General features: G+C 35.3%; 2 protein-coding genes across 2 annotated transcripts; both read right to left on the bottom strand.

Moving 5' to 3' along the window:
• Positions 1-2,913: 2,913 nt before the first annotated feature.
• On the bottom strand, positions 2,914-8,830 carry LOC141587213 (uncharacterized). Its single transcript, XM_074408666.1, has 5 exons — positions 8,640-8,830; positions 6,338-6,516; positions 5,712-5,782; positions 3,700-3,835; positions 2,914-3,176 (listed from the first exon to the last, which is right to left on the bottom strand). The coding sequence occupies exons 2-5, from the start codon at positions 6,486-6,488 to the stop codon at positions 3,097-3,099; spliced, it is 438 nt and encodes a 145-aa protein (XP_074264767.1). The 5' UTR covers positions 6,489-6,516; positions 8,640-8,830; the 3' UTR covers positions 2,914-3,096.
• A 3,041-nt stretch (positions 8,831-11,871) lies between these two features.
• On the bottom strand, positions 11,872-13,455 carry LOC141658955 (uncharacterized). Its single transcript, XM_074465673.1, has 4 exons — positions 12,800-13,455; positions 12,639-12,710; positions 12,479-12,533; positions 11,872-12,173 (listed from the first exon to the last, which is right to left on the bottom strand). Exons 1-3 carry the CDS (start codon positions 13,304-13,306, stop codon positions 12,528-12,530), a joined length of 585 nt encoding a protein of 194 aa, XP_074321774.1. The 5' UTR covers positions 13,307-13,455; the 3' UTR covers positions 11,872-12,173; positions 12,479-12,527.
• Positions 13,456-14,186: the final 731 nt, after the last annotated feature.

The following is a 14,186-nucleotide window of genomic DNA, read 5'->3' on the forward strand; positions in this document are numbered from 1 at the left end:
AAAGTTGCTGCTAATTTGCGAATTGATATATCATATTATGACAAATGAGTAAATGGTTTGAAAAACTTTATTGTGCGATTGTTTTACAATTTAAAGTAAAAATGGTACCACGAGTAATAAAATAGATTTGAATGAGGCCTGAAGGTAAATTAGATACACTTATTATAGAAATATGTATAAGGTTAAGATTCAATTCAAGCAACAATCAACATTAAAAAAAATGGTCATGAAAAACACTAAAAAGGGTAAGAGTAGTTTTTCCTTAACATAGTGAAAACCGTCTCTCTCAAGCTTTTCTTCTGACAAATTTACATGCATAAAAAATGGTACTATTCAATTATATGGAGCAAAATAATTATTGTTGATGCTATAATTTTTTTTTGTGTGTGTAAATTGAGCACATCATCACTATAATTTAGGGAGAGATACAAATTGGGGAAGGGTGAGACATATTCGTCATGCGTAATAGTTAATACGATGCTTTAACCACCTTTAGACAAAAATACAAAAATAAAAGAAAAAATTTAAACCTAAAAGGAGGTCACGTACTTGCCAACTCTTCTATAGTTCTCTACCTCATTAATATTCTCTTGAAGTTTATGACATTTATTTCATACTAATAAAAAAAATGATTATACTGCTTCGTATGATTTGTGATATATAACTTTTAGCTATCTTATTTGAACTTGCTTAAATTTATATATTTTAAGTGAATAACATTAGTTATAAATATGATAAAGTTTGATCTTTAATTTTCTCAGAGATAAAAAAAACTCAATTTTTATTTTCCTATAATATACTAATTAAATATCATAATGTAAAATAGGAAATTAAACCACAATCTACTATTTCAATATGTCGATGATCAACACTCAAAATAGCACATTTGTTATTTAAATAGTGTAAAAACTCTCAAAATGCTAATAAAAATGTCCAATCCTGGTTATCAAATAAAACCTAAGTTTCTGCATTTTTTTTGTCATGTTCAACTTAATTTTTACGGGATGTAAAAATGATGAAGTTCAGAAAGTAGCAATTAGTTTTCTGAGTTAGATGGACTTTTCAAGAGAGTGATGAAAGTTTTGCATTTTAGACCGTTTTATGTGTGAACCGAAGGGATTAAGTAGTGGGCTAAAGGTTGTTTTGAGTGGGAACGAGGTTAATTGCGACGAGTTGGTTGACTAAAGTTTTTCCTTACTAGATCGAGAAAGGAGATAATAATTATGAGATAATAAAATTTAAAGAAAAAAGGACAATAAAAATGAGATGGAGGTGGTAAGATTTATTTATGCAAAATGAAATAAATAGCAAAGTTCGCGCATATATATAATATTCATACTTATTCAGTTTACAAATATAGTACCCAAACACTTTGTTTGAGTATCTGGAATGGAGGAAGGGGAGGGGACGAGAAAAAGACTAAGAAGGGAAAGAGAGAGAAAGATAAGAGGGAAGATTGCTTCTTAAATTTTCTTTGTTGAAGGAGAAATAAATTGACTTTGATAAGGGAGACGGGGATCCATATCATCTAGAGTAAAGATTGGTGTTTCATGGAGGTGAATGTGATTTATGACTTCTTAGATGTAAAACGTGGCAGAAAGGTAGTGATAGTGGTAGTGGATTAGAGGTTATTTCAAGTAGTAAGAACTAATCACAGTGGCTGATGTTTTATTTTGCGGGTAAATTAGTGGGATGGAGGGATGGTGCATTTATGGAGGGTGATGAGTTTACCGAGGATAGTGATAATAAATAAGGTTATTTATCAGCAAAATATCGCTTGCATTAAAACATATATGTAACATGAATAATAACAAGAAACCTCAAAAGATCATACTGATAAACTTAATCTTGACCCCATCAATCCAAATTAAAGTAAAATCTTAATTCTAACAACATTGTCAAGAGCAAGGGTTAGTTTCCAATGGATTGTGGATTTTTTTTAAAAGGAGGGGTTTAGTTTTTCACTTGGTTGGATAAATTTGAGAGAAGTTTCGAAGATAAGGATCGATCTTTCAAGCGATGAGATTGTTTTAGATAATGTGTGTAAATAGGGAAGAAAAATAGAGGTCTGGGTGAAGGATTTTGTTTTAAATGGGAAGATGAAGGGCAAGACTATTGTTATAAGGGGGTATCATAAGCAGCCCTAGCCATGTAGTATTGTATCAGAATTTGGTTCTCATTCAAACGTACTTTTATAGTTTGACCGGGAGATATAACATTCTAACTACTTCTAAATGTTTTTACATAATTACAATTTGATTTAACAATGATTAAATTATGGTTATTCGAAAGAAGAAGATTTGTTGCATCATTGAGTTCATTATGCAGAGTAGATATTATTGTTTTCCTTGACCAATTGAGAAACAAACAAGTATTAATGAACAAAATCTAAAAACTATCAGTCCAAGTATCATATATATAAACTTCATATTTGTTTTATTTTCCTAAAAAAAAACACTTTTATTCTTATGTCAATATTATGTTATCAGGAATTATTTGTTGGTTATACGGCATACATAAAATCTTAGACATGAACGATGTACTATATGTCTATATTCCATTTTATTGTGAAATTTATCATACATTATTTTAGTATCCGTGCAACGCACGGGCAAGAAAACTAGTTTTACCTAATTTCTATAGAAAATTAGGTACCTCTTATTTATTCGCAATAAAAGTTTCTTATCTTTTAGTATAAATCATTATTTTTTTAAGCTTAGTTTAATATAGAAAACAACCAAGTTAAACAACCAACCCACTATCCGAACAGGGGGAATACACCCCTTCATTTCCCTCCAACGAGGCCATGCAACCACAATCCTACAGGTACTAGAATATGCAAGTTTCCTTCATCTCTGCACATTAGGTTGTGTTTGGGGGGGGGGGGGGGGGGGGGTTTTTTGTTGAAAGGAATTTTGATTCGACTTGAAGAAAGAAAAATATACAAAGCAATTAGAGTATTCACAACTTACAACTAATATAACACCAAACGTGTAGCTTGAGAACAATAGATGAAACGATAAATCAATTATAAAATTTGTACATCGGATGTCAACAACATAACTACATAAGTTACAAGAATACAAACTCCGCTACTTAAGCGAATGATGTTGCATTCCTTTTCATTTCTCGTTGCCTAGCACGATCCATTTTTCTTTTTCGCCATTCCTCCAAAGCTGTGGCAACAGATGGGTCATGTCAAATCCTTGTATGAAGCTAACACGTTATACATTGCTTATTTCCCTTCCCCCACCTCACCCCATCCTATCTTCTCGTTCATTCTCTTTAAAAGGGAAGTAAAACTACATAAACTTCCATATTCGAATGACTCCAAGACAACTGATAAAATATTTAGTTTAGGGTTTAGGATCTATCAACGGGTATTACCGGTAGGACTAGAGTCAGATCAACAATTGTTAAAATTGAATACAGTCCCTCCTCATTCCCCTCCCTATCCCTTCTATTTTGGTATTCAAACAAGGCCTAAATGCAGCAGAGAAGGGAAAAAGGCTCTCAACTAACGAAAAAAAAATGGGGATCATTTTGCTACAACTAAAAGACTTGCTTCAAATCCACGTCTCTGCTAGGTTTGGCTAAAATACTAAATGGAAACACCGATTTGCTTAAGAATAGTTTAACCACCATGCATCAAATATAAGTGACTGAAACAAATGGGTTCAAAGATACACGACCACTTACCTTTAAGGCTAGTTGCATCCGAATATGTACGAGAATTGTTTAGCCTTTTAGAGAGGTCGAATGCAGTTGTCTGTTTTGTTTCCTTGTGCAAAACTGTCTCCGATTCTGCATATACTTCCTGTTCGATCTCCCTAACCTACATTTTGGAAAGATTTCATTAGATTTCAGTTTAAAAATATACTTCGTGTTTAATGATATCTACTTACAAAATAAAACTGAAGCAAGAAGATCTTGTCCTCTGACTATTGAAATACAGACCAACAGTTTACAGTCCCCTTAAAACATCATTTGCAAAGAACACATACGCTAGCATTCGTTACATGGGCTTGAGGAGAATCCTTTGTTTAAATACAGGTTGAAAGTGGGAAGGGCAGGGGGACGTTTTCCATCATCTCTTTCCTATATTGGAAGGATTTCTGATAAGTCCATATTTATACGTATTTTAACTCCTTTAATACTACAACGTTAATGTCGGCTTTCGTATTTTTAAGCTAAATATTTCAATTTTGTGAGTTGAGAGATTTAAATCCATCCTATATTTTTGTATTAAACCGGGTTTTTAATGTGTATTTTAATCTTTTAGTTATGACTCGATTAAATAGAGATCAAAAATCCACTTAAGTTACATATACACTGTGCCGACCATATCTCCCTCATACAGTACGGAGTCGAAACTAGACGACTCGAGTTGCATCGGAAAGCTAAAATCAAGGCCAGTAACTTTGTAGAAGAAAGTAGAATTCAGATCTTGTATCTACTTGGTCAAAGTATGACCACGAGTACCAGTATACTTTAGGCTCAATGTAAAGTACAAAAATATATGTTAAACTTGAATATGTTGGGTGTAGAACGTATCTTAGCCAGCAAAGACAAAGGAAGCAGTCAAGGTGTTGAAATAAACATAGGCCAAGTGGTTTAGACCAAAATCAATGAAAGCAATTAGGAAAGTAGACTGAAATGGAGCCTACTATAATAAAGAGCCGCATAAACGCAGAGAAGCGGACTTCAGAGGGTAATGAACAGAAACCTGCATAGAACAGCCCACATAAAAGCAAGAACGGTGGACGAAGCACGGCGCTGATTTTTCCGTCCAATTTAAACAACCACCCTTCTTATATATTATTAGCTATATATATTATATTACATAACAATCCAAAATGATATCATTAGTCCCTGTGAATTCGACCCTTGTTTATCCTACTACTAGTTAGTTGGAGTTTGTGAATGATTTATAAATTTAATTTTGACTGCGGAAACGACACACGCATCAATTTCTATACACATTTTAAGAGGGAAAATGGATAATTTCCATTTCCAACCAACACACCTATCCAAACTAGGGAAATTACACCTCCATTTCCATCCAACCCCTCTACTGAGTCCATGCAACCACAATCTTACAAATATTAGAATAAGCAAATTTCCTTCATCTCCGCTCATTAGGGTGTTTGGGTAGCAAAAGTGGAGGGAAAGGGAGAGGAGGGGGATGGGGGATGGGGGGAGAGAAAGGGTGGGAAGGGAGAGAGAGGGAGAATGGAAGAAGGGAATTTTTCCTAAAAATCTCTCCTTTGTTGACGGGATTTTGATTAGGCTTGAAAAAGTAGAAATGGCTCGCTCCAGATCCCCTCCCCCTCCAAAACCCCTCATCCAAACAACCCCTAAGAGTTGTTAGGGCTTACATTATAGCACAATGTACCGGCACATATTGCGGGCCCACAAGAAGTTGCTTCAAATACTTCCGAAATGGAATCAAAGGGTGTGTAGGTGGAGTAGTAGTGTGAATTGGGGAGTAAATATGTGAAAAGCACGGTTTCAGAAAATATGTGAAAAGCAAAAGCATGCTGAATTTTGTTGTTAATACTCAGATTTTCAAAATTGTTTACTTTCTAGATTATAACTAAGCTTGCAATCACAATATCTCTCAGCACAACACTAAAAGCATGAGTAAAATTCTACAGAAGTCATAAATCATAATACCAAAACACAAAGTAGCAATATCAAATATTACATACTCTTCTTATCAGTTCCAATGGTTGCATAGCTCTCCGGATATCCTCATATTCTTTAATATGTCGAAGCTGAACTGCAACAAAGCATGAATGAAGCAACTAGCAAGCAACGATAAGTCGACAAGTCAACATCAGCAAATCAGGCAACTCCTAAACCACATTAATCAATTTAAAATGGTTGAATAAAAGCCTACTAAATAATACCCGGATGACATGAGTTTCAAGTGTTAGACCGGCCTATTAATATGATACTTAATTGGGGACTATATATGGGTTTGGGTTTGCCTCAGATATTAGGTATACCCCCAAACATTTTTCATCCCCCAAAAACCCATTACCCAACACAGTCCAGACCAGCATTAGAAACCCTAACTAATTTCGCCCTATCTCAGTGCCACATCAAGTAAAAGTCAACATCAAACTGAGAAAATCTTGAATGCTTGAATCCCCTCTAGCTGCTCATAACTTCAAGATGTCGGCAATCAAACCAAATATGACTAAACTAAATATGCAAGAAAGATTACTGAAGGATAATAACATAATCAACAAAGATATAATTTCAAGATCACCACATTTGAAAAATAACAAAGATTTAATTAATTATAAATGGAACTTGGTTAAAGAAAAACCTGAATTGGAATGATTAGAGGGATATTTGCGGGAAGATGCAGAGAAAAATCCTTGAAACAGGAAAAGGGCAGTGATTAAGTTGAATAGACAAACCAAAATAGTTGCATTTTTGAAGGAAACTCTTAATTTCAATGCATGTAGTGTCTCCATTTTAGCAACTGTATCCCTTGATTATCCCCTATATATAGAAGGAAAGGAATAATTAAACTACAGTAGAACACATGAAGATAGAGTAATGGCTTAATCGAAATAAGGGCAAGAATCGGCAGAAAATGGAATGAGAATTGCAACATCAATAAACAATAATTAAACTACAGTAGAACACGTGAAGATTGTAAAAATTAATTTATTTGGTGATTTTAACTATAATAGTGATTTTTAATTTAACTTATAGGGCAGAGTTTGAATTATGCACAAGGCGCACCGAGGCGCTAAGGGGCCGAGGCAACGAGGCGAAAAGTGCAAGGCGAAGGCGTGAGCCTTTTAGACGCGAGGCGCCCCATTTTTGATAACAAATTTGTAATTTCCAAATAAAATTTTGGGCAACAATAGCCTTTTTAGGAGTATTCAAGTTGGTTAACTGTCAAGGAGTAAAGTTAGGAATAATGGGGAAAATAAATGGCGAGCCTTGTCTAAAACTAAAAGATATGGAAAATGCGTACTATTTAGCCTTGTTAGGTGAGCCTTGTCTAAAAGGCGTGCCTGAAGCGTTTTGGTTAGTGCTTCATCCAATCCGCGCCTTAGGCGCACTCTAGGGCGCTTTATTAAACTAAGTTATAGAGCAAAAAAAAAAATCATAACTTTTAGATCATAATTTAACTAAAGACACATGGAGATTATAAAAACTAAAATATTGGGTTACTGTAATTATTTTAGTGACTTTTATTTAATCTTAAAATTCAAAAAAAAAATATAGTAACATGACTATAAATTTTAGATGAGCTAAGGGTAAGATTAAGACAAGAACTTTCATTTTTTTCCAATTAAGAGACAATACTTCAAAAAAATCCTGTTAAGGACCTTATACCATCTTCCGTCAACTTTTCCCTTAACACTATATATAACTGACAATCTAAATTAAAATGCAAGCCATCTAAATTAAAAGCAAATTAACAGACTTAATTCTTGCCCTTTCGTTCCTTTGTCTCTCTGGTATGATGATGAATTAATGATCCATGACTCTGACCGCACCCCCTCAATCTTCGTATATGTAAGAAGGACCCAAACTTTCATTCTTTTTCCAGAAAATGGACTATGCTTCAAAAAAATTCAGTTACGGATCTCCTATTACCTTCCGTCTACTTTGCCATTAGCAATATATGGAAATACTATGAAGTTAATGCATCCCACGTAGATTAAACGCAAATTTAAGGAATAACTTCTCTTCAAAACCCTTTTTTTTCCTTTTGCGTTCATTATACAGCATTGAAGCACAAACTTTACATTTTTACATTGCTGATAACAATAAAAACACCAAAGAACCTGGCTTCCCCGATCTCTATTACCATCTTCAGGCTTTTCAATTTCTTTCTTTTCTAAAGTACTCCGTAGTTTAGTTAATAGACCTTGCCCCTTGGTCTATATTTATAGTATTAAACAATATCAACCAAATTGATTTTACCATATTTAAGTTGAAGGTAGAAAATCCAAAGGAAAAGATTAAACTGACGCCTAATGTAGCACATTGCTTGGAGTCACTCTAGAGAACAAAAATTCATTCAGTCATTCCTCCTACTGATGACAGAGACTCCCTCCGTCATCCCAGTCAATTGTTTACCTTCCATTTTTGGGTGTCTTAGTCAATTGTTTACCTTTCTACATTAGGAATGCTTTTGATGGGTAACTTGATTTTCCACCCTCAATTTGGTCCATTTGTCATCCAATAGTTGGTTCACTCCTCTTTCCTTGGTCTTTGTGCCAAAACCAAAGGTAAACAAATGACCGGGACAAAGGAAGTATTAAATATAATTGTGAATTAGGGTCCAATGAAGTAGTCAACCTTACGACTTACTGCCAGACCTTCGCTAAGATAGCATTGGTAATGCGGGCAAAATGAGTTCGAGGTGGTGGTGGCGGCCGCCACAGTGAGTAAGTATTAATTCAAGGAAACCGAAGCAATTGACGAAATATAAGGACGAACAAGCAAGAGTGAGTAAGTATTAATTCACTGAAGCAATGCTAAATGTGAAATTATAAATCAAATCAAACAAAATATCAAGATAATAATGCAAAACATTTAACTACTTTTTTGATTAATCGTCTATTGAAGCTTAAATTGAATTCAAATACGCAAATTATTACCTAATTTGAATGTCGAGGATGCTGAATTGTTAGCAGAATCAGAAGCGAAATGGTATCTTCAATTACTCTACTAAAGATTTCTCAATGATTTTCATATGTTATTGGATGTGAATTTTAGTGACGGAAATTTGGGTAAGATCTTAAAACATGAAAGCAAAAGCTGGAGAGATCGAGTGTTTTTCTTTGCAATCAAAGAGAAATTCGTGTTGTTGATCATATTTAATCTGACGGTCTAGATTGATACTCCCTTCGTGCCATGTCAATATGTCAACAGTTTACATTTGCTACCCATGAGTACTTAACAAATGCAATAGTGGTAAAGCTCATGACTGGTCCTACCCGGCTCGAATCCGGATTAAACCGGATGATTTACACCAAAAAAAATAGTTTACCTTTGCTTTATTTTCCTCTCACAAAATAAAGTAAATGTAAACTATTTACTGGGATAGAGAGGTTAGGACGGAGTGACGCACACATTTTGTAAGAAAACTGATTAACTGAAGTGAATGAAGAGGGGCGAAACAAGGGTAAATGAGAAATTGAGAATTAGTCGATCTATTTTTAATTGCGTTTGTTAAATCATTTATCGGATGTTAAAATTCGTCTTTCAATTTGGTTAATTTCAATTTTTACACACTTCTATAAAGTAAAATGTAAGCATATATAAACAACATGACATTAAGTTAAAACGAGTAAATAAACCAGACAGGTGTTCGGAGAAACGGGTCAACTACTATTATCTAACTCTTGCTCAACCTAACATATATACTCCGTATATTCAATAATTTACTATCTTATTATACTTATAAATTATGACGATGATAGATGATAAAATATATTAATGTGGAATCTTTTTTTTACCGCTTATCTATTTAGCAGAGGTGATCAATAGTCGTCTTTCTTTTACATTACACCTATTTGTTATTTTAACTCGCTCAATTGGATACTTGGATAGCTAGTAATTTAGGGGTTTCTAGCACCCCTAGTTTGTAGGGTAACGGAACACTCTGGAGACTCGTTTTTATTATGAGACTTCATCATTGTTAAGAGGGGGAAAAAAATCAATGCTTCTCATTAATACTTCTTATTTTATATAAAAAGAAAAATTCGTTGGTTTTAAATTATTAACGGTCCGGTCCGTGCATCATTCAAAACCGGTGTTCGACTCTCACCAAAATGGCATCAATGTCTAAATCATGTTAGTTTTGAAACTTGTCGAGGAAAGAAAGCAAAGCCAACCTTATATTCGGCGATGACGAAGATAAACTTGGTATAACTTACCAGTTACCATCAACTAACGAGTCGCAGATGGTGAGAAACAAGTCTAATTGATATCAGAAATTTGATATTGCAAGTTTACAGTTATGGTTAGAAATGCTTCTACAACATCAGACCAAAGGAGAAGATGCAGGAACTGGAAGTCTACATTTCTTGCCAGGAAGAGACCACATATGACATACCTGAAGTGAAGACTTCATACTAAATACGCTTTCATTTTATCATGCTACACTCAGGTGAATGTTAGCTTAAATGCAAGTATGCAACGACGGACACAAAACACTCAAGGACGCCTCACAGATATATATGAAAAAACTAGAAAGCCATCTGAACCACAGCTATTGCAGGAACTGGAAGAAGCCTATCACGTTATTGCCAACGTCATCAATGACATACATTACCTTTCATGGTTCCACTGTCTGTCTTTTTTACCCTGTTATCTTAATAGGAAGGCACATTGCTTAGCAACATGTCCTAAGAATGGCTGGTGGTCTGTCCGCCGTACATGCTCATGCCGTGAATCCTAAAAGAACATACGCAATGCAATAATGGAACACTACGGCAGTGTTGTCATTGAAAGCACAGCTTTCGTGTTATGAAATGTTTAATACTTGTTTAGACAGAATCACAGTACGTGCTCATGCCGTGAATCCCAGAAAACATAGCCAATGCAATTAGGGGTGGGCATAGCAATCATTATCAACGGTGAATGCATAAATTGTTTTCACTGGTGCCATATAAAATTTTCGGAAATTTAAGAATTTTTATTATAAAAGTTGGCTAATATACACAAAAAAGAAAAAAAAAGCTTCAGACGAAGACCTGCTACCACAAAATGTTTAGTCCGTCAATATTAACAACTAGTGAAACACAAACTTCTGCACGTAAAGACTCCAAATAGACAAAGAAGTTCAATGGACATGGAAGGGTGGGAACGACGGCCGATTCCAGTGATAAAATCACCAGCAACAGAAGACCAAAAAACAACAATGACAACACATCAAAACAGATAAAAATAATAGAATTGGTAGGCGAGATGACATCAAATAGATTTCTTGAGATCAGACAATGCAAGATCAAATCCAAGGCATCTAGGCAGCTTAAAGTGGATCAGAGCTATATCAGCAAGCAACAATAATAATAATAATGAGTTACTTAAAACAGAAACAAAAATAAAAAGTTGAGCGAGTTCAACCAGCGATACGAATGAGCTAAGTAGCAATTTGCAAACTATTTGCGTATCCCTTTTGAGTATTGACAAACAAAACAGGGTCCGAATGTCATTAAGTATAGGCAGGTGCTAAGTGCTAGACCTTCAGGAAACATAACCATGGTTAAAAAATACAGGACAAATGTGGATGGCAGCAAATGTCTCTTCGACAATGGCAAAGGATTATCCTCGCAAGTGCATTGTAAGTCAAAACGGGGGATCAAAGAAACAAAGGTTTACGTTAAAAGTGATTTTATTCTTTTCCAAAACAGCAACTATAGTTAAAAATGTGCATGTGTTCGAATAACATGGATTTAACGCTCTGAAAGGTAAGGCATGCTCAAACTTCCAGAACAATATATCCACCAAGGCAAAAATTATACGAGTAATATGATAATATAAGAAACAAAACCCCCTCTTTTGAATTTCCTAATAAATGAATGCCAAGTCAACGTAATCCAGTTTAGAGCCATCGTATGAATCCAACTTACGAATGTTTCTAACAAAGGGAACCGAATGCAAGATGCGATATGCTTTAAAGCTCAAGCATTATTCTTGAAAAAACAGAGATGAATGAAAATGTTCTTTCAAAAAGCGGCACTGTGATTCCGAGTATGGTAACTAAAGAGCTAGATCATAAATCAGTCCCTAAACAAATGAGGAAAACATCTCAAACTTCACAACAGAAAATTGACAATCACAAATATTTCAATAAATAAATAGCTTCAATGATGTAACTTTTTCCATAATAGTAATATAAGATCCACGATTACATTTATAAATTACCAAATCCGTTATCGTGACTAACACGACACCATACTATACTTTCTGAGCTAATGCATTTGCCCCACCCTGTCTATATCTAAAACAAAAACCTACAATATTCACCAACATCTTCATTCTGTATCAAGAACATATCCCACAAAAAAAACCCTCTTTAGAAAGAACTATACCTCCAAATAAAGATCCTCCAAACTTCACAAGAACAGACAAGCTTCCAAAAGATCGAACCTTTACTTCAGTAACTCAACCCTACTTTGTACCACCTGTCAGAAATAGCACAACAAAAACCATTTCAACCCAAATAACTCTCAAAAGTCAAAACATAACAAAATTCCAGACAAACATACAAACTACAGCGATATAGTTCGTCCACAAGAGGTTGAGAATTTCTACACACACCAGTTCATCTACGATTACATTTATTGACAGACGGTCTCCTAATAAATTTACTAGAATTACTACCCTATCTATCATCAAACCGCCTTACGATCAAAATTTTACCTTTCACAAAATCCATTCACAACAATCAAACAATCTCATGGAAGCAAATGACAAAACAAAAGACTACCTTGGTTGCTAAATTGTTAAAAATTCAGCAAATTCCCATATGTTAATATCTACTTCTGCAAAGTCCAAACAAAGAATAATTCAACAATCAACAACAACAATTAATCCACAAAATACTGTAATTAATCCATTGAAAACACAACCAATTAATACATACATACCAATGGAGGAGGATCAAAATTTCGATACGAATCCGGCGTAAGTCCAACCAACCACAACCCTGGAAACACATTCTACAACAACAAAAATAAACAATAACATTAACCCAGTGTCTCAAATTAAAAAAAAAAAAAAAACACAAAAGACGACGAAGAACACTAACATCAAGGTGTTTTTGAACAATCTTAGGACGTTTTCTGGGGCGACGAGACGGTTTACAACCGGTAATCGAGTAAATATCCTCTTCGATTTCATCCTTAGACAATGCTATCCAAAACTTCCTCTTTTCACCATTACCACCACCGCTACTACCTTCTCCAACACTCAACCTCGTCGACCGTAGCGAATTCTCCGCCGCATCAGCCGCCATAGTCGAGGCCGCGGCCGCGGCGAAGGATGAAGAAGGTCGTCTCCTGGGACGCAAGTTCCAGTGCTTCTCCACGTCTTCCGGTTCCGGTTCAGGTTCAGGTTCGGGTTTGCGTTCTGGTTCGGCTGGAGTGGCGGGGCGGCGATTGCGGGATGATCGGGATCCGACTGGGTACGTCGGCGGCGGAGGTGTTGGAGATGAGGGTGGAGGTGATGGAGGACATCGGCGGTCTTTTTTGGTGTTCCATTTGAGAAAGGTTAAGGGGAAGTCATGTAAGGGTGATTTCATCGGCGCTGCTGCCATTTGATACGGTAGAGGAAGATGGTACGCCGCCGTGGTGCGGTATTTGTGACGGTGATTGTTGACCGGAGTAGACTTGGGGGAGTTGGGAGCGCAGTTTTTTTGGTGTTGTGGTACGTAGCGTAGGAGAAGGGAGGGGTGTATTGTATGTGAAATCTGTGTGTTTTCTGAGGATTTGAGGTTATATTCACTAGTACTGTGATGGTTGCAAGTCAAATGACGAATTTACCCTTGGATGTTAAGCTAGGGTCAAGTGAATAATGAACCGGAAGCAGGTCTTATTTGGAACGATTAGGTTTTTAACTTTACAAAACCCTCCTTCCCTTTAATCTAATTTAAATCGGTTATTATTGTCGTCTTAATTTAATAGAGTCTTAAAGGGTTTTATTGCTCAATTACCCGGCTAGAATGAGTTAGGTAAAGAGGTGAGACAATGTAGAGAGAACATATTAGTTTAGGATTAAATTCGACCATTGATTAGATAACGAAGTGGGGAAATTGAGAGAAACCAATTAACTAACTCATAGGCGTCTAATACCTCGGGTGACCACAAGCGGTGGAAACGGGCCTCTAGTTTTGCCCACTGAATTTAAGGACAATGTAAAGAGAGCATATTAGTTTAGGATTAAATCTCGACCATTGATTAGAAAATGAAGTGGGAAAATAAAGAAAAACCTAATTTAGGTAGAGGATAATACTCCGTACAAATTTATAGCTTAAAGAGGTTATGTACAAAAAGTTTGTAAAATGAATTTTTTTGATGACTAAGTTTTATATTAAATCGCTCATAATATTTTTGTATAAATTCGTTTTACAAAAAGATGAGATTAACGGGAACACAAATTCTCATTGAAGACATGACATATCCGTCACAAGCTGAAGA

Source organism: Silene latifolia, chromosome 6 (genome assembly GCF_048544455.1).
Source record: "Silene latifolia isolate original U9 population chromosome 6, ASM4854445v1, whole genome shotgun sequence".
Lineage (NCBI taxonomy): Eukaryota > Viridiplantae > Streptophyta > Magnoliopsida > Caryophyllales > Caryophyllaceae > Silene > Silene latifolia.

Coding starts and splice junctions, on each gene's coding strand:
- LOC141587213 (XM_074408666.1), bottom strand. CDS start 6,488: ATGGAGACACTACATGCATTGAAATTAAGAGTTTCCTTCAAAAATGCA. Junction 5,783..6,337: donor CTCTAATCATTCCAATTCAG/GTTTTTCTTTAA, acceptor GCTTTGTTGCAG/TTCAGCTTCGACATATTAAA. Junction 3,836..5,711: donor CATTGGAACTGATAAGAAGA/GTATGTAATATT, acceptor TCCAAAATGTAG/GTTAGGGAGATCGAACAGGA.
- LOC141658955 (XM_074465673.1), bottom strand. CDS start 13,306: ATGGCAGCAGCGCCGATGAAATCACCCTTACATGACTTCCCCTTAACC. Junction 12,711..12,799: donor TTGTTCAAAAACACCTTGAT/GTTAGTGTTCTT, acceptor TTGTTGTTGTAG/AATGTGTTTCCAGGGTTGTG.